The 19,821-nt window shown below is 39.7% G+C and overlaps 1 protein-coding gene across 1 annotated transcript in view; it reads left to right on the plus strand.

Annotated features, from left to right (window-relative positions):
• The first annotated feature begins 3,109 nt into the window (after window positions 1–3,109).
• LOC143737209 (uncharacterized) overlaps window positions 3,110–19,821 on the plus strand; it is an 80,884-nt gene continuing 64,172 nt past the window's right edge. Inside the window, exon 1 of the mRNA XM_077228283.1 lies at window positions 3,110–3,477. Within this exon, the coding sequence (XP_077084398.1) occupies window positions 3,430–3,477 (48 nt within the window). The 5' untranslated portion in view covers window positions 3,110–3,429. The remainder of the gene's footprint in view (window positions 3,478–19,821) is intronic.

Consider the following 19,821-nt stretch of genomic DNA (forward strand, 5'->3'; position numbering starts at 1 on the left):
CCGCCGCGGGTGGAAACGTGGCAGCCGTGCTCAGGGGGGGAAGCAGTGCGTTGACAAACTGTTGCCGATTGGCCAGGAAAATCCTGTCTGCCTCCACGGCCAGCGCTCGGTAGTCTCTGGAGGAAGGAAGGCGCTGGAAGCTGCCGCAGGAATATATGGGCGAAAAGGAACGCAGGATCCGCCGCGCCCAGCACCGCTAGCATCCTCTCCATTAACCCCGACGGCTTACTGTCGCCAAGGCCGTTCAGGGACAGCGGCGATCTGCCTTCTCCAGCTCCGACAGTTCAAAGAGGTTCAACAGGAATGTTTTGAGCGCGTCGTATTTGCCGTCCGCCGGAGGAGCCTCTAACAGCGCCATACCCCTGGCCGTTGTCGAGGCATCTAAGGCCGCTACTACGTGGAAATATTTCGTAACGTCCTGTGTTATTCCCCTCAGCTGGAACTGTGCCTCGATGTGTTGAAACCACGGCCGCGGATTGTGCTGCCAAAAGTCCGGTAACTTAATGGTGGCCGCGTACATAGCGCCGATATTGGCCGCGCCGCTAACAGCATCCTGTGCCGCAGCAGCAGCATTTTCGCCAGCGTCGTTGTATGACATAATCCAATCTTATCCAACTCAAGTCGGGTCACCAATGTGGAGTGCGATAAATGAGGAGACAAGAGACGGAGATGCGTCAAGTCAGCTTTACTCTCCACTTGAACATATCAGAACTGTACAGCAGTGAGATCGACACAAAACAACAACACGTTAACCGGAACTGCTCTTTTTAGCTTCCCTTAAAGGTATAGTTCCTTAGTGAATGTCTCTTATTTGTGGGTCACCACAGACTAACAATATTACGCAAACCTGCAAAAATTAAATATGTTCAATTACAGAGCAAATACAAATTGGAAAGTAAAGATTTCTTCAAATACCTACAGATCCGCAGTTTTGTTAAGGGCTTATTTCCGTCTTTCCCTAATCAGCCCCCAAATTCCGCATTGGAAACAGTGTTTTTGTGTGATCCATTTAAAAGAGGGCTAATTGCTAAAATCCACAATGTGCTAACACAGGAAGAAACAACACCTACATTGGGCCATTTGAAAAATGCTTGGCAGGATGACCTAGGGGTGACTATTACAGACAATCAATGGTCAAAAGCCCAAAGAAGTGTTCATTCTACCTTTGTATGTATTAGACATGGTCTTTTGCTACACAAATTGCATTTATCCAAATTGAAATTGTCAAAGATGTTTCCTTCCATTTCCTTCTTGTGATAAATGTTTACAAGGGCCGTCCTCTCTTGCACATATGTTTTGGAATCGTCCTCGCATTGCGACCTATTGGAACACTATATTTCAAACCCTTTCCAAGATCTTAAAAAAACAGCTTAAACCAGAACCAGTCTGGGCTCTTTTTGGTGTGAAGCCAGTCAATGTACAACTTTTGGACACCCAAAACAGCATGGTTTGTTTTGTGACTTTGATGGCGCGGAGATTGATTCTCTTGTGTTGGAAACAGAATATGCCCCCTGCTCACTCAGCCTTAATAAAAGACATAATGGATCATTTGAAATTGGAGAAAATTAAATATTTGTTGAGGGGGAAGTCGAAATATTTTATTCAACGTGGCAAACTTTTATAGATTACTTTGGTGAGAATGTATAATTGATTTGTTTAGCATGGCAATGGCAAAGATGCCCTCTGATGTCTGTTGTTTGTTATTGTGTTTTTGTCTTTCTGTATTTTATATGCAAAAAAGCTCAATAAAGAGAATTTTGAAAAAAAATATGTTAAATTACACAAATACTGTAATATTCTCACTTTATTAAAGGGATAGTTCACCCCAAAAAAAAAATTCTGTCAACACTTACCCAAAGTTGTTCCAATCCTGTATGAGTTTCTTTCTTCTTTTGAACACAAAAGAAGATATTTTAAAGTATGTTGGTAATCAAACAGTTGACGGTAGTCATTGACTTCCATAGTATGGGGGGGGGGGGGGGGGATATGGAACTCAATGGCTACTGTCAACTGTCTGGTTACCAACATTCTTTAAAATATCTTATTTTGTGTTCAACAGAAAAAAGAAACCCAAACAGGTTTGGAGCAACATGAAGGTAAGTAAATGATGGCAGCATTTTCTCTTTAACAAATGTCTTTGCTGCTGACATTCAACGATCCAATTCTACCGTACTATAAAGCAAAAATGACTTTAGATAAACGTCACATTTGTTTTTCATTTATAAAAAAAAAAAGTCCCATTCTTCTTTAAACCAGAATGCCAGCACAGATGTTTGTTTGAGCGGCGCCCTCTACTGTATAGGTGTAAATGTGCATTTCCTTTAGCCTGAGGCTTACTCATTTCACTTTAGGTGTGAAAGGACCTTTACATTTGGCAAAAAAAAAAAAAAAAATAGTCATTGTTGTTGTTATTAAAGAACAAACAAGCAATCCCAGCCCAGGTGAGAAAAGTAATGCAAAAGTAATGTAACACAATAATGTAACACATTAGTTGTTACATTAGTAGCAAATTAGTTACTTTTGTAGGGAGTAACACAATATTGTAATTCATTACTTTTAAAAGTAACTTTCCACAACATTGATCCCTGGACCGTGCTGGGTCATGACAAAACATGACAATAATTTGTAGTTAGTAACCTTATCAATTACATTACAAAATTGAGGTAATATAGTTGGACTACTTTCTGATTACTTTTACATTACTTTTACCCTATACCGACCAGGATTGGAGCTGAACTTTGCAGTAAGGTAGATCTCCAGAAACAGGATTGAGAACCCCTAATCTAGGCTATTTATTGTATGATACGATTGAATGAATAATTCAGTGACTCAAGCAAAACACAAAAAGACTAACAGGTCGATTTTTTTTCTTCTTTTTTTCGTGGGCAGATTTAAAAGATTCGAGTCACAGGGATGAATCAAAATCCCCAAGCACTATTGTGAAAAGCCCATACGCGTGTGAACTAGTGCACAGAGTCGCCAATCAGAATCGCTGTGGAGGGACGTAATGTCCCTTTAAGTGCAGACGGCAAGTGGAACATCTGCGTCTCCTCCTCCTCTGTGACATCGCGCAGAGGAGCGTCCTATAGACGGACTGACTCCGCCCACCAGTCAGGAAGATACAGAGCTCGCTGATCGTAAGTGGCCGTGTAGAGCGAGAGCTGATACAGACGTTTGTGTTATTAGTCCCTGTTCAAGAGAATCAACATGACTGGCGCTTGAACGGAATGTCAGATTAACTTTCGTTTGGACACAATCCTCATTCCTTGTTGGTTATCGCGCACACAACTGGGCGATAGCATAGTTTCCAGACTTATATTAACCATATTTTAGTAGATTCCCAAATCAGTATTTTCTTCGTAAGACAGTTTACACATACTGAAACAAAGTGGATTTAACAGTGGCTACGTGGTTTACCCGCACTCCAAGATGCTTCTGGTCTCCCAGCGGCTAGACTCACCTCGCATGGACCCATTAGTGAGTTTATGAGTTTCATATTATTGGATTGCTTTGAATGGTGGTTCGCAATAGGCTAATGTTACGATCATTTGGTGTTTACTACTAAACCCCGCTTATGTATGTCACTTTGTCAGTACGGGCACCTCGTACACATCCACACTGGCTTTTTACGCAGTAGAGCTTTTTAAACTGTAACACTCCTACTGTTATGCACAGTGAAGTTTGGAAACTTGAGTGGAGAAATCGCATGGTTTTTTTGTGTGTTAGAGATAAGGCAGACAGAGATTAGATGACAAGCTTGAAAACTGCATCAAAGATTAAGTGCCGCTGTCTCAAGCATTTACGCACACACTCCGAGGAAGTTCCATTTAGCTATATTGATTTTGTTAGTATTTTGTGTTGAATTATAATGTAGCCATTCTGACTAGTCATGACAAGTAACATGAAAGCTATTGTAACAAAAGAGATGGTTACTGGTAGCAACTGAGCTAGATAGGAGACTATCTTTTAAATAAGTAGGCTAGTAAACACATGTAATATACTAATAATAACTATACTGCTAATAAAACTACTATTTTTTTAGACGGTGTAGTTTGTTACTGTTAGCAATGGAATGGTTATTTGTCACGACTGGGATAGGCTAGTGACTAGCAGGCAGAGGAAGTAGCTACTGGTGACTAATTGAATAGATTCTAGTCACTATAGGAATAAGAGGGATATTTAGCTAATCAATAGATCAATTTGATTACTTTTAAAAATATGCACCCGTAACATAATAGATACAAGTTAGTTGACATGCTTTCCATAACCGCCATGAAAAACTGTTTCAGAAAAATAGCAGGTTAAGAAAGACTAGAGGATCCTATCAGCGCAGTCATTTAAACGGGTAGCACAATTGCTTGCTTTATCGATGCATGCAAGGCAACATGACGATTGATAAAACCTTTGATAAAACCTTTGTTTTCATACATACGGCTGAAGGCAATGTAGAGTCAGAGAGGTAAAAGCCCCACACTGTTTAAGCAGCATGTGGTCTGCTTGTTGGAATGAAATGGCATTTATCAGACACTCAGCGGGGCTGCGGTCGCTAACAAAAGACTGAGAACTGGGGACTTGGACGAGAGCGCGGCTCCGGGGCTGCAGACGCTTTGTAAATCATCTCAAAATGAGTGATATGCGAATTTTCACTGTTGGAATTGCGGCTGCGTTTAAGCCTATTGTTTAACAGTTAATGTGGATTGCTGAGAGATGAGAGATAAGAGAGACAGACGGTGGATGAAATGCGGGACAGGACTGCTATGTGTCCAGGATTAAGCCGAGCCATAGCAGAATACGTAATGGGATTATAAAGGTGGCGGAGAAATAAGAAATAAAAAAGACTAGAGAGCAGCATATATCACCGTTTTTCATATAACCGCGAAGTGTCTGTCTGTTTTAGAACACGCTTGAGATCCTACTTCCGTTTCTCGTCGATCAATAAACTATAAAGGAGAACGTTCAATGACGAGTCTGATTTACACGCTGCTCCCCTTCGCCTTCGCTTTGTCAAGGATTTGCCCAAACACATTTCCGAAAGCTATTAATGTATTTCCACAGATACAGCATGTTTACCCCCGCTGGACAGTCCCAGATTCTCAGTATCACAAGTTTCCCTTTAGTTCAACAGGGAGTTTCCTCCGTATAGGATCTATTTCTCTATTTAACATGCAAATGTGCCTCAATTTTCATAAAGAATAAGATTGCATGGTTGTTAATAAAATAATCAAATGCAGTTGTAGGTTACAATTGGCTTATATAAATCATTTTCGGAGAATGTTTCTTGACATGAGAGTCATTTATAGCCTATTTCTAGCAGGTCCCGCCCACGTACCCTCGTTGTCCTCTTTATCCCAGGTTATGGGTCTCGATCTTTTGAAGTGAGATAGTCACCTGCTCATTAATTATTTGCCTATATAATATTATTAAATATATATATATATATATTTAAAAATATATAGCTAATAGCCTACTTTAAAATACATATATGTTAGGCTAAATATATTTATCTATATCATATTAAACGTAATAGATAGGCTATATAAATATGCTAAAATTCGGAGCTCTTCTGAGTTTAGCTAATTTGTTTCTCTGGAAACAAATATCACAGTCGTAGATTTCCCGCACCGGATCTTTCTGCTCCACTCGATTTGAACTGATCTGTGGCCAAATGAGTCAGTGCGCTTTGAAGCTGCTGTTGACGGATGAATAAAAGAACCGGAGTGGAATACGCGCGCTAGTCTTCAGATCTCGTGCACGCACAGAGCGGTTCACTGTAATGCAAGCAGGGCTCGTGAATACACTTGGATCTCACCTCAAAGTTAGGCGAAAGTTTAAAACAACACATCCAACTTTTATCTTACCGACGTTTCTAGGATGAGCTCACTGAGTCAGGGCTTGTGCGAAGGAATTTAACTCTGAGGGTTTTTTTTTCTTTGTAGAGAGATGGTGTTTGTGAGTTCAAAGGCAGTCTTCAGAGAGCGAGACTCAGCACACCCTCATACCACAAACAATCGCTATGTCATTTTCCCGCGCTAACTAAGAATCGTTCTCAGTGCATCACCTTGAGTGCCTCGAGTCTTTTTTCCTTCGTGAGGAGACAAGGATGAAATTTTGCTGATTTGCAGAGGGAGCCATACGGTGGATCGAGGAGACAGATAAGGATGGGAGGGAGAGATAGAGATAGCAAGGTGTTGAAGTGATTCTGATCTAGACAAAGAAGAAGAGAGAAAGGTTGGACTGTCCTAGGCCAGGTGTTTTGTAGCGGTTGATGGACATTTCTTCCCCATTGTCATAAGTATTTATGCTCAGGATGGATAGTCCTTGGAATTTAAATCAATAATTAAACATAAAAATATTTTAACTGTGTGTGCCCAACTCAATCTCAAGAGAAAACAACTATTTTATGAGGTTGTGATGAATTTGTATGTCATACAAATTCATCGGATGTGAATTGTACGAAAACGTGCACCCTTTTAGAAAAAAAAGTAAGCATGAAGACCGACCCATAAACCTAACTGTCATTGGTATGTATATGATAGTGTACAATTAAAATTGAATTCATACAAATTATCCACCAAATTGCCGTAAGAGTTATTTTCTCATCTTCAAAGCATCTGATTAAAGTCTGGGAGCATCTTCTTCCAGGGTGCATTTAGCCACTATAGAAGCACACCTAATTTGTGGTCTATAAACATACACCTTTTCATAAGTAGATACATATCTAATCAATAAACGTGTCCACAAATCATGAATAAAAGACAAACATCTTGGATTTATTCATAGAGTTTCTTAATTCAGCATCTTTAGTCCTGTTTACCCTTGTATGTACATTCTATGCTTTTTTTTAGACATATTCGGAGAAACGCAGTCAGTTCCAGAACAGTTTGTTGGTATTGACTCCTTGTAAAGAAAAGGAACTGAGAAAACGATAACGAGAGGAAAAACTCATGGGCCGTTGGGCCGTGAAGGGAAACCCTCATGTGTTTCTGCTATCTCTCTGGCTTCCTGATTTAACGTCAGTTAGTGAGAAGGACAGAGAGAGAGCAAGTTAAGGTGAGGAGAGGAGAGAAAAACTGCGTCACTGATCAGGCAAGACCTCACTAGGAAATAACAGTGTTGCCTAGGGATGGAAAACAAACAGGAGCACTTACTAAATATTTGGTTTAGTAATTTGTTTTCCTCTCTCCAACACTTTGCACAAAAACAAAAAGCTGAAGAACACTCACCTCAGAGTTTTGCCAGCTTTAAGTGACTCTCTCTGCAAACCCTTGCGTCTCTCTGACACATGGAAGAAAGCTTGCAAGCACCTGATTCTTGTAAGATATGAATGCGAAATAAGTGGCACAGCTGTGAATGAGAAGATGAAGTCTATAATGTGTAAACCCAAATTATTGAATGAATCAGAGAAGCAGAGCTTAGCAACAAAGAAACATATGCTGCCTCTGGAGAAAATGTCAGAGGACGTGAGGGCTATAAAGATAGAGACTGCTTACTTTATCTCTGACAATCAACTACTGTAAAGCCCCCTGTGAACCCGGCATCTGTTATGGCTCGAGAGCCCAAAGGAACATCATTCATTTGGAGCTTCATTTTAGCTGCATCAGCAGCTAAATTGCTTTAAAAAGTTGCTTACTCTCCACACACCGATTTGGGAACAACCGCCGCCAAGTTTCTGTTTCTGTGTATATATGTGGGAAATTTATGACTGATTCTAGACCTCTAAGTGGAGTTGTTCTCCTTCTCAAGTTATTGCTTATTCATTGAGGGTGGATTAGGCTAAAGTGTTTTAAATATTAAAATTGAAATGTTCCCAAATTCAGTTCTTAATGCTGGTTTTACTTGGCACCAGGAAAAGGGGTTATTTTAACTTCTGCCATCTTTAGAGCAAATCAGTAACTTCTTTTCCTTTGTAAGATTGAAGTGAACTAGCATATACCCTAAAAACACACATCTGAAATCAACCTAAGCTGGTTTGTTGGTGTTGCATCTTAAGTTGGTATAAGTGTTTTGATCTTTTTTCTAACCGCATGTTATTGAGCTAAAATAATGCTTCACGAAAAATAAAGTGAAGATGACGAATGAACAGCAAGGAAGAAGAACAAATGAACATACAGTAAGCAAGAGTATACAAGCAAGAGGTCGTTGTTAGTCGCCAGCAGCACACCAACATTACAGAAACAGTAATAATTTTACTTGATCATACCTGATCATAAACCTTTTTCCATAACCCTTTCTCTTTTGTAATGTCTCTCAGCCATCTCTCTTTCTACAGTCTTCAAATCTCCCTCTTGCTCACTCACTCTCTCCTGGACACGCCCCCCTAATGCTGATTGGCTACAAGTGTGTTGTGGTGTTCGGTCCGATCCACTTTCAACCGCTGTTTTCAGAAATCACTTACTGCACTTTTAAGTTCAGTAGTGTTTTGTTTGTAGATCATGCAATGCATTCTCCAGAGTGAAAAGGGGGAAAGTTATGTGAAAAAGATTGGGGGGAAAAGCAAAACAAAACAATAAGAAATGGAAATCTCCACATACCCACTAAATGACATCATGCCTACAAAACTGCTTGGATGTTTGTTCTGATTATTTGTATTGCTCTAGGGGAACAAGACAATTGCCGTGGTTAAGCTGTGTTGGTGTGGATGTTTAGCATTCCGTTTTGTTTCTCTCCCTTTCTTTGTGCGCATCTCTTAGTTTCATAGACCTTAGCACATCGGATTTGCATGGCTAATTTAATTGTTATCATAGAAGATCATTCAAGTCTTCTCTCCTCTTATAATTAGACTATGTTGCAACACTGTCTGTCTATAGTCTCACCACATGGAATACAAGTCTTTGTTCGGCACCAGCAGTGGCCTCCCGCTTGCATCATCATTACACACTCAGACTGTAATGAACCTGTGGCTCCTTTTGGAGAATGTAGGCATGTGCTCGGGGTAGATGAGATACAGTTTGTTTTACCTTCCACTATAAGCCCTATAAGTCGCTAACAGTGATGAAATAAACTGCAACCGTTCTTTGATCAGATAGACAAGCGAGAATATTGAACATTCCAGAAAGCATTCTCAGAATATCATCGCATATCATCAAGTGTGTGTACTGTTGAAGGGCAATGAGACTGATTGAATGAGTGACATAAAGAACAGATCCAAATGTCTGTAATGTGTTTGAGTATGTTCACTGCTCAGCACTTAGTTGATTAGCCATGTTTCAACTGTTTCCATTTCGTGCTGGCCAGATTTTCTAATGTAATCCGACTGTCTATTCTTTATAGGGATTGGTAACACAAAAATGTCCCTTCAAAGCCCGCTATACACTATAGTTTTTTTTAGTTTTTTTTATTCTTTGAGATAATGCAATGTCAAAATTGTTCAATGTGATCTCAAAAGGGTTAGGCAATGTTTACAGTGCTTCATGCCTGTATGATAAATTGTAGCCAAGACATTTAGCCATAATTCAGCATTGACAAAGCCGGTCGAGAAACACTGCGATGCAAGACAACTCATCGTATCACACACCAGGCGAGTCTTTCTGTAGCCTACTTGCGTTCTCAGGTTCAAGATGGCAGTCCAAACAGTGAATCTAATCACCAAACAGGCAAAAGCATAGACATTATTCAAGCACCAAAAAGATAGTAAATTCACAACATGAAATCTTCCAGGCTAGGGTGAATTCATTATGTACATTAATAATTTGGGACAAATATTTAGTGGAAAACTCGATGGGGCACTAGGACTTTGAACAGCCGGTGTGCATGCGTACACTAATAGAAAACTGAGCAAAATATTTATCAGCCCTATAGGTTCTTCATTGCACATGAGCTGTATGAGGGGAGCTGTAGGAGTGCAACCCAAATTTTCAGACACTGTCAGAGGCTAACGGCCGTGTCAACATGTCCGCGTTGACGCGCAATTACACATGCAGAGGGAGCATGTGAACTCCGAGGGAGGGGTTCTAGCAGACCAATCACAGCGCTTGCGTCCGCGTAGAATTGACGCGTTGTTACATTTTTGGAGAGGTGCACATCAGGGTACGCCAAAGGGTACGCGCGCTACACACAGCCTATGACGTAGCTACGGCGTAAGTTCGACGCAGAAGTATAAATTGGGCTTAATGCGCCACAGACGTGTGCAGTGTGACCCCTTATTTACCTTACGTCTGCGGCAAATTATGGCTGCGACACGGATATGTGATTGAAGAAGAGGGGTAGAAAAATACGAGCTTGGTGTTGACATCTGAAAAGGAAAGACCAGAAATGTAAAAAAAGAAAGGAAAAAAGATTAACAGTCAATTTGATTTCATGCTGACTTTTAGAGAAATTTTAAACTTTAAAAATCTGATGGTTATTTAAAGTTTTTACAAGAGTGTAGCTGAACACAGATTAATCAGTACTGTGACTCACACAAGACTTCAAAGAAACCATGTTGCAACAAAAGAACAAGTAAATGTTTCTAGTTTGAACGTGTCACTGTGATACACCGTGATGAATGGTCCTGAAAAACAGTGCTCAAGCCCACTAGAATGCACGCGAACTGCTGCGCTTTCATCTGCGGTCCAAAGTAAAAATACCCAGAATTCCTGGCACTTCATAATGGCACTTCACTCATTCCCAGAAGCAGTTGTCGTAGTAACCTTGGCAGTTTTACACAAGTCCGATCTTTTTCCTACGTCTTTCTAAGGGATACAAATGGAATAGATTGTAAATTATTAATTACTGGAGATGGTAGGGGAAGGATTTTATTTATTCATACACAAATACATTTTTATCTATGTGTGTTTTCGATGAAAGAAACAAAGTTATATATGTGGAATTAAAATGATCTATGACTGTGCGATTGTGGTAATGATCTATCTGGTAACGGCATTAATTTAGTGAGTATTATGGGCTGTCTTCTGCATTGTTTCGTTGTTGTCTTGTCTGCAAGTGGTATTCTAGGTCGCTCCCTCCTCCTCCCTCCTCCCTTGTGTCATCCATTAACAGAGCGTGTGTGTGTGTGTGTGTGTGTGTGTGTGTGTGTGTGTGTGTGTGTGTGTGTGTGTGTGTGTGTGTGTGTGTGTGTGTGTGTGTGTGTGTGTGTGTGTGTGTGTGTTTGCGCGCGCATGTGTGCATGTCTACGTTTGATCACAAGTGTGTACTTGCTTTCGGTGAAGATGGATAGACACCTACTTTTTCTAGTTTTTTTTCTTTGTTCCTCTAGCCTTCATCAAATACACCCACATATATTTTACCTTTTTTATTTCCTTCCTTCCTTTTATTATTTCATCCATCATTTTTTTGTCTGTATGTGCGTGTAAGTGGTGAGGTCAGTGAGAGTGCCACTATGGCAGTAATGGGCCCATTCTGGAACACAGGTGTCCATTTGCAAGCCCATAGTAACAGATTGTGGTGAAGGGTTCATTGAGTAACTTGATCCGGACATAATGTTTTACCACGGTAGGCTGTGGTTTGTCCAGTGACTCGGGTTACATACACATACAGGTGTCTCCAGCCATTTCATCCACAGAGCATGATCTTCTTGACCCTGGTGACCCCAGCCAGTAGAAGGGTGGAGTCTCCATAATTGATATAAGTGATTAATAGTAGCTCTTCATACACTCTGATCAATTTAAACATAATTGCCTTTTAATTTTAGTTTCAGCTTGAAACCTCTCAGAAGGCTAAACTTAATGATAAAGGCCAGTCCTTTCTGTGTCACACCTTTCCATCGCATCTCAGTGTAATTAAGTAAAGAGGTGTGATGAGAATGCAAATGTTATGGTTTTTGTGCATGTGTTTTGTTTCCTGCCTGTCCATAAGAAGCATATGAGACCACGAGATGAAGGAATTCCAAGGTCACTCCCGATGGAATCTGCTAAAATTGCTTCTAAATTACACTATACTGTTCAAAAGTTTGGGGTCAGTATTGGCTTGTTTCCACCGAGCGTTGCGGCACAGTACAGTGCAGTACGGTACGCAATTATTTCCGTTTCCACTGTCAAAAGTTGTGAATGGTACCAAAATGCCGAACCGTACCGTACCACTTTTTTGCCGGTACCCTTCCGTTGGGGTACCTAGCCTTCTTCTTCCTCCTCCTCTGTTTGCGAGGGCGAGGCGGTGGCATGAAGCTTACCGCCTCTCGGGGCGCTGCAGCATCATCCTCAGTAGAGGTGGCAGATGAGGCGGACCCATTCTTCATCCTCCTCCTCCTCCGTTTACGGGTCATCGGATGGCTGGGGCTTCCACTAACTGGATAGATTTAAACATTATAAACCTGTTATCAGGAATTAGAGAAGTGTGAAAAAGAACAAGTGCACCATTATTATTATTCACAATAAATGGTCCACATCAATCACAAAAAATAACAAAAAAAGTAAACTCTAATATAGGCCTAAATTATTGAAAAGAACATAAAATGGTTTGGGAGTATGTAGGATGTTGTGAATAATGGCATTCCAATTCTGTGGAAATCTGCGCTTTCTGCAGAGTTGTGCAATTTCCAACAAAATTTATTGCATGTGTCAAGAAAGACCACTAGTGTTTTGGCCACATTATACGTTGAATTTGCTTAAATTGCTACAAATGTGTCCATACAACAAATGTGCCTATGCAATGCCACTGGAAATCCTAGATCTAGACAACAAAAGCAATGGTAGATAAACAGTTTATTGTTGGAATCATGTTTGAGAAATTATACACGCATCACTATGTCTTTGTGGCTCTTGTTTTTTTTGTTTCCTCCACTGTTTAGTTATTTTTAGAGAACTTGGGAATTGAAAGTGTAAGATGCTCATTTTGGTGGAGGGGCAAGCTCATGTCGCACTGTGATTGCATGCCAGTGTCTCTTTATGACAGGAAAGATGGAGTGAGGGAGAGAAAGAAAGAACATGTGTGTGTGAGAGAGAGAGAGAGAGAGAGAGAGAGAGAGAGAGAGAGAGAGAGAGAGAGAGAGAGAGAGAGAGGGATAATGAATCATTCACTACAAAAACCATTTAAAAATCAGTCATACTTGTCTGACTCTCTACCCTCTCCTGTATTCTTCAGCCATAGCCAGAATATTAAAACATTTGTTTCCAGAAGCAAACTGAGAATTCCTACAAAGGCTTATAAAAGGACTGTAAATCTGATTGTGTTTATAGAAGTCGGTATAGGCTACTGCAGGTAGTGGTTAGAAGGGTTTTTTAAGTATAACCTCTTGTCCCATGAGCCCTGCAAACAGATGATGATGTAATTGAGAGCCGGGTCATTAGGTAAAGCTGGGTTGCCAATGCTCTGAATTTTATGTGCACTAACAAATATCACTGCACATTTTCAATTAGATGCTTTATTGAATATGCTAGGAGTTCATCAATGTAGACAATCCTAACAAATCACCTTTTGGTTAAAGGGGTCAGACTGTTATGAGTAGAGGACAGTTAAGTCATTCATGCTCTTTGTCCCTTATTTTCCCTTCCTTAACTTCATCTCATGTAATCATGCACACCCTGAACTATTTTTGAAGGGGTTGCTCTAATGGCTTCAATCACTGTTTGGCCCAGATTTTCTAAACCCCGGAGAGCTCTGAGATGAATTAAATCGCTAAAGACCCTGCCGAAACCACAAAATAGGGCGAGACATCAAAGTGGAGGATTTCTTGTGCGTTTATTATCGTGCTCACTTCAGAAATTAGTGTAGCCAAAAGTCAGTGGTGGTCGTTTTTTTAGGAATGAGGCAGCACTTGGTTTTATCTGCTATCAATTTGACGTGTTGCTCATAAAGAGTTTATCATTTGCGTTACGGTAAACATTACCATAATTTGTGTCAAAACCAAATGCACAAAGAAAAAACGCCCAGGAAGACGACCACATACGACTTTCACTTCAGCTACTTGCCTGTCAAATCAAATGTAAGATCAATATCTGTCTTGATGCAGGTGAAAATTCCTCGTTGGAAACAATAAGCTTATCTCGCACATATCTCCTCATAGTCGACTTTATTCCCCGTGAGTAATTGTCTTTAAGTCGAGCCGTATCCGTATCTGTGGTGCGTTTCAATGTGCCGCGCGTGGTTGTTTGCTGTTGCGATAGAGCTGTGGGTGGAAAGGACTGGAGGAACATATTTCTACCTCACTCAGACGTCCAAAACAAACAGCACTATGAAAGCTGGAGCTACTCTCCGTTAGGACCAAAATTCCACAGCTACCACGCAGCCAGGGAATCTTATTGCTCTCTCTCTCTCTCTCTCTCTCTCTCTCTCTCTCTTTCTCTCTCTCTCACTGAGATTTAAATACTTTTTTCCAATGGGTTTTGAAAGGATTCTGCGGCCAACATTGTTCTGCTGCAGCAGCAATAGATATAGCTTTATCTGTTCAATAAGACAACTGCTAACAATCATCGGTCAGTGAAAGGTCAGTATAGGGAAAACATTATGGGGAAAGGGGATAAATGATATTAGCTCTGTAATATGTGGGGGGGGGGGGGGGTGCTTTATTGACAGCTTTTTTCCAGAGGTTCAGTCAAGGTAGGGAATATTATGAAAGAAATGGAGGGATAAAAAGTTTTAGGTGAGTTCATGAGGAGAAAGTAAGGCCTGTCTTGTTTACCACAACCTCAACACAAACAAAAACAAGTGTGTGTGTGTGTATATATATATATATATATATATATATACATATATATATATATATATATATGCTCCCGTTCAAAAGTTAGGGATTTTTAGCAGTTATTACTCCAGTCTTCGGTGTCATTTGATCCTTTAGAAATCATCCTAATGTGCTGATTTGGTGCTCAAGAAATATGTCTTCTTCTTATCAATGTTGAAAACTGTGCTGCTTAATATTTTCATGGAAACCATGATCATTCAGTATTCTTAATATATTATATTAATAGAAAGTTTTTAAAAAACAGCATTTATTTGATTAAATGATTTTTCCTGACAATTTAAAGGTCTTTACGGTCACTTTTGGCCCATTTAATGCATCTTCGCTGAATAAAATAAAGTATTAATTCAATGACCGCAAATGAGATGTATACAAACTTGCTGAAATAAAAAGAAATTTCACCCAAATTCACAAAAATATTAAAACGGAAACCCTTGCTTTCTACTGGCAACTGCACTTATAAACCAAATCAATTTACCTATTCAAGGTATAGCCTGTATAAGCTTTTTTCAGGATTGTTTTACAAGGGAGTAAAGTCTGCCATTAGCTGGACAAGTCCCCTAATTTACCCCATTTGTTAATTTCTTCTGAACGACTTAAGATTTTCTTCTAATAGTATGTGTTCTAATAGTTTCATTGAGTTTCAGTTTGATGTGGGAACACAGCTCTAGGACTAGCTGGCTGAGGTTATGTCTCTTCTCCATGTCTCTATAGGTTAGATCTTTCTGGATTTTTCTCACTCACACTGCTTTCTATTATAACAGCTGGGCTGGGCTTCTCTATGCTGCCACATCAGGACCTAATAAATGTGCCATACGCTCATTGATTTCCCTGTGCCTGTTTGTGCAGCTGCTGGTAATGACATCACTTTCTGAGTACATGTGGTTGTGTAGGAGTCAATGAGTAAGACAGCTACACGTGTTGCTATTCAGTAGGAACAAAACAACGCAGGGTAGATGCCATCATTGCCTCTTCAAGCACACAGCAAGCAGTAACAGTAGCATCGTCTCTCAGTCTCTGTTATACAACAAGACTAAATGCCACTCAAGCAATAGAGGCACTTTCTCCCATAATGCTCCCTGTTCTCTGACCTACTGACACAACAAAACATTGGCAGCAGCGCAGTGGTGTCGTTGTGTGTGCGTTTGTGCTGATACAAAGCATTTTTGTCCCCCCCCCCCCCCCCCCCCCCCCTTTAAAGAGTTGCTGGCTGCAGAATACATTCTTCCTCTTTTTATCTGTCAGAACTCCCTTCCACCCTCTATACACCTCCTCCTTTTTCCCACTATGTTAAATTGTTGTGACACTGTAGCACTTGAGCGTCTGGTGTTAAAATATTCCTTCTTAATGACAAATGAACATGTGGATAGATTTCTCTTCCTGGCAGGTCATTAACATTTGACACATTGGAAGCGGCGCTGATGCCCAGGCGCGGGCACAGTTCTCTCTGCATTGCAATAGGGTGATTGCGACGCTAAGCGCCTGGAGTATTAATGCATTTATTCATTCCATCAAATCCCTCTTCATACAGATTATCAGACCTCTCTTTAACCAAGAAGATGATTTCATTTTATCCCACAAGTTAACAACTGTGTGTGGCTGTCTCTAGAATGTGTGCTCATACTCGAGTGGTACTTATTTCTCTTGTATTGCCTTATTGGTGTTATTTCGGTGATGGTTTCAGGCTTTCAAACATAAATGTCAAACTATCATTGCTGTCAGATAAGTGCATGGCTATCCATAAATATTCCAACATATGGAAATAAGGTCATTATAATTAGTAATGAGCTTTGATAGACAGATATAACAGCTTTGGCCGGTTAAGCCCAGTATTTTGGCATTTTGAGGGTATTGACTGAAAATAGTGTCCACTATTCAAATATGAGAATTTGAATCAGCCTCTCTGCTGCCTAAATACTATCGATTACTATGAAAATCAATGGGGTGTCATCAACTGTTTGGTTACCGATATTCAAAATATATTCTTTGGTAGAATATTTTCTTTTGTTTTCTTCAGAAGAAAGAAATTCATACAGGTTTGGAACAACTTGAGGATGAGTAAATAATTACAGAATTTTCATGTTTTATTGAACTATCCCTTTAATGGCTTTTATTTTTGTCCCTTTAATTTTGTTTTTGTTAATTTAGTTAATATTTGCGCATATAAATGCATCTAATTATATAAGCTTTTACCAGATAAATTGAGATTATATCCACCATTGGCCAAATGGTTATTGCTATCAGCATTGGCCTTTGAAAAAAATCAATATTCATAATTGGAACCATCTTGATACCTGTTTGTCACTAGAAAATTCAGAATACTGCATGATGAAAGCTCTTCTTTATTGCTGTTTTAAAAAGCGTTGGCCCCACACTACATCTGGTGTGAGACATATGTATATCCTGGCTGGCTGCTGTAAAGGAAACAAGTATTTGGCAGCTTTTATTAACAAATGTTACTTCAACTTGATGCAGTTGTGCGCAGTTCTTTAAACAATTTTACTTAACCTGCATTATGTTACTTTACAGTTGCATTGTATTACAAAATATCAAGTGCAATTTATTTGACGTCTACATGAAATGATTTTGAAAATGCATGTTATAGGTCTTATTTTGAATGGTTCATCCATGCATTTCTTTCAATTTTTTAATTATTTTTACCTCAACTTATTTTTTTAAGTTGAATTAAAATATTCATCTAGAGAAACGACAGATTTCGCTGTGGTGACATATATAGGACTTCTTCAATTAAATAGTCTGCTTTAAACCCGGCCCCACAATTATCTGCATTCATTGTTGAGTGCAATGCCAACATCTCAAAATCCAATCAACAACCTATGGATAGAACCAAGTCCCCACCCTAGTTTTTATATATTTTTTTTTTTGTTGATAATTTATTACACTCAGATGTACATCACCATACGGCAGAAAATACCTGTCACTTCTGTTTCATTGCAACTTTAAAGACATTGTCACAAAAAGAGATTTGGTTACGATCACAAATACTTTACTATTTGCTTTGATCTTTGTATCTAATGCAGTGACATTTTGACACATTTGTATTTGACTCTAAATTACACTCAGAACTTAGCTGGTGCTTAGACTGGTTTTGTGGCATATTAAAGTGCTTTTTTTTCATGCAATCTAATGTGACTGTAGAAACAGTCAAGAGTGTGTCATTCATTGTGATGGTGTAGGTGAGCACCAGTCAATAGTCCACTCTATTTGACTTTGTAAAATACTGTTTTGAGGACAACGCAGAAGCAGTGCTCTACAAGAGAAATCAAAAGCCTATGTGTCGTACAGGGACCTCCAATCAATAACCAGCTCTTCTCTTGCCCCCTCAAGGACGTTATCTCACACACAAACACACACACACACACACACACACCAAACACACACACACACACACACACACACACACAGGGTCTAGGTCTATATGGCGCCATTTTATGAGTGCTGTAATTGCTATGACGCGTTTAAGGGAGAGCTACTGAGAGAGAACCATTCATGAGATTTATTAGAAAGGGGGTCCACCAAAAAAGAGAGAGAGATGGAAAGGTGGAGGACAGGAAGCAGAAAGAACAGATGAACACATTCAGTCAAAAAGGAAGAGATAAAGAAAGGAGGAATAGAGCATCAGAGAAAGAAATTGAGCAGTGGGCTCTGTCCGCTTGTGCTGGCAGACATTGATCAGAGTGATCTCTGCTCTAGATCAGACCGACCAGACTAATGCAAGTCCATTATTTAGCCTGCAGAGATAAAGAGACGGGAGGCTTCTGAGATGGGAAGTGAAGAATAGAGGGATACACCTTAACCGCAGAGGACCAGTGTATGCTCAAGTGCGTGTGTGTGGGTTTAATGAGAAAAAAAACGAGCTTTGTGCAACTGTCACTCTCTGTCTGGACTGTTATCCATTTAGAGACTGTTTCTGCTTTGGCTCAAAATCTCTTGGTTGCAAAACATTCCTATTTTAAACAAATGCTTTTCTTTTCATCAAAGAATCCTGAAAAAGGTAATAAGACAAATTGTCACAAAAATATTAAGCAGCACAACTGTTTTGTTTTTTTAAGATGAATAATAATAATAAATATTTCTCTAGCACCAAATCGGCATATTAGAATTATATTGTGAAATATTATTACAGTTTATTTGATCAATGTAAATCCTGCATTGGTGGGAATAAGAGACTTTTGTTTACTACGTCCACCATGTTACCACTTACATGTTGTGTCTCGTCAATGACATCAACCTTGATGATGTCACTTTCTGCAGCCATTTACAAATAAATGCAGCCTTGATGTGAATAAGAAAACGTTAAAAAATCTTACTGACCCTCAACTTCGTTACATCTCTAACTTGAAAAATGTGCTTACTTACTAGATAAATCAAATTGACTAAAACCTTTCTTTATCGTTAGCCATGAAACATCCAGAATTCAGAATAGCGTACGTCTCCTAATGTTTCTTCCATATAAAGTTATGCTATGCTATTCTGAATTTAGCTAAACATGTGTGAATACAGATGCTTCCAGCTATGCGAGATTGATTTCACGTGTTGTTGCTGTCCATGCCAGTGGAACAAGTATGTTTTGCATTCTCAGCACCTCCCGCATTAGTGTAACTGTCTGCATCTGCGGTCAAGTTTCTCGATTGTCATTGCAAAGAGAATCTTGTTAGGTAAATTATATCTTATAAAACATATTTAGATCAAGCCACCCCAGATTATAACATAATGGGACCGTTATTTTTGTTCTTTTTTCTCAATATCAAGTTTAAAAATGTATCACACCCATCTCATCAACCAAAACTGAAAAGGAGAAAGAAACTGAGTGAGAGAGAGAGAGAGAGAGATCAAGGTAATATGAATCCCTCTGTGGCTCTTTCTGAACAGCCATCTTTATCAAGGCAGATCCATTCTTTGAGCAAAATCAAACAAGATATTGGACACACACACACACACACACACCAGCTCCAAGTCTGCATAATCAGGAAAGAAGAGGTGAAAGGGGGAGAGGTTAGGAGACGGAAAAAATTGAGGAAAAGTGTGCGTTAAGAGAGAGAAAAAGAAAGAGAGAGAGAGAGAGGGAGGCCTTAAAGTCTTGTATTGGATAAGGAGAGACCCCATGGATTGGATCAAGGTCGGAGTCTTCATTTAAAACTGCCTCACTGACAGCAGCAGCCCTCGACATGAATATTAATACTGCT

Source organism: Siphateles boraxobius, unplaced genomic scaffold (assembly GCF_051911475.1).
Source record: "Siphateles boraxobius isolate OS27281-9 unplaced genomic scaffold, OSU_SipBor_1 130, whole genome shotgun sequence".
NCBI lineage: Eukaryota > Metazoa > Chordata > Actinopteri > Cypriniformes > Leuciscidae > Siphateles > Siphateles boraxobius.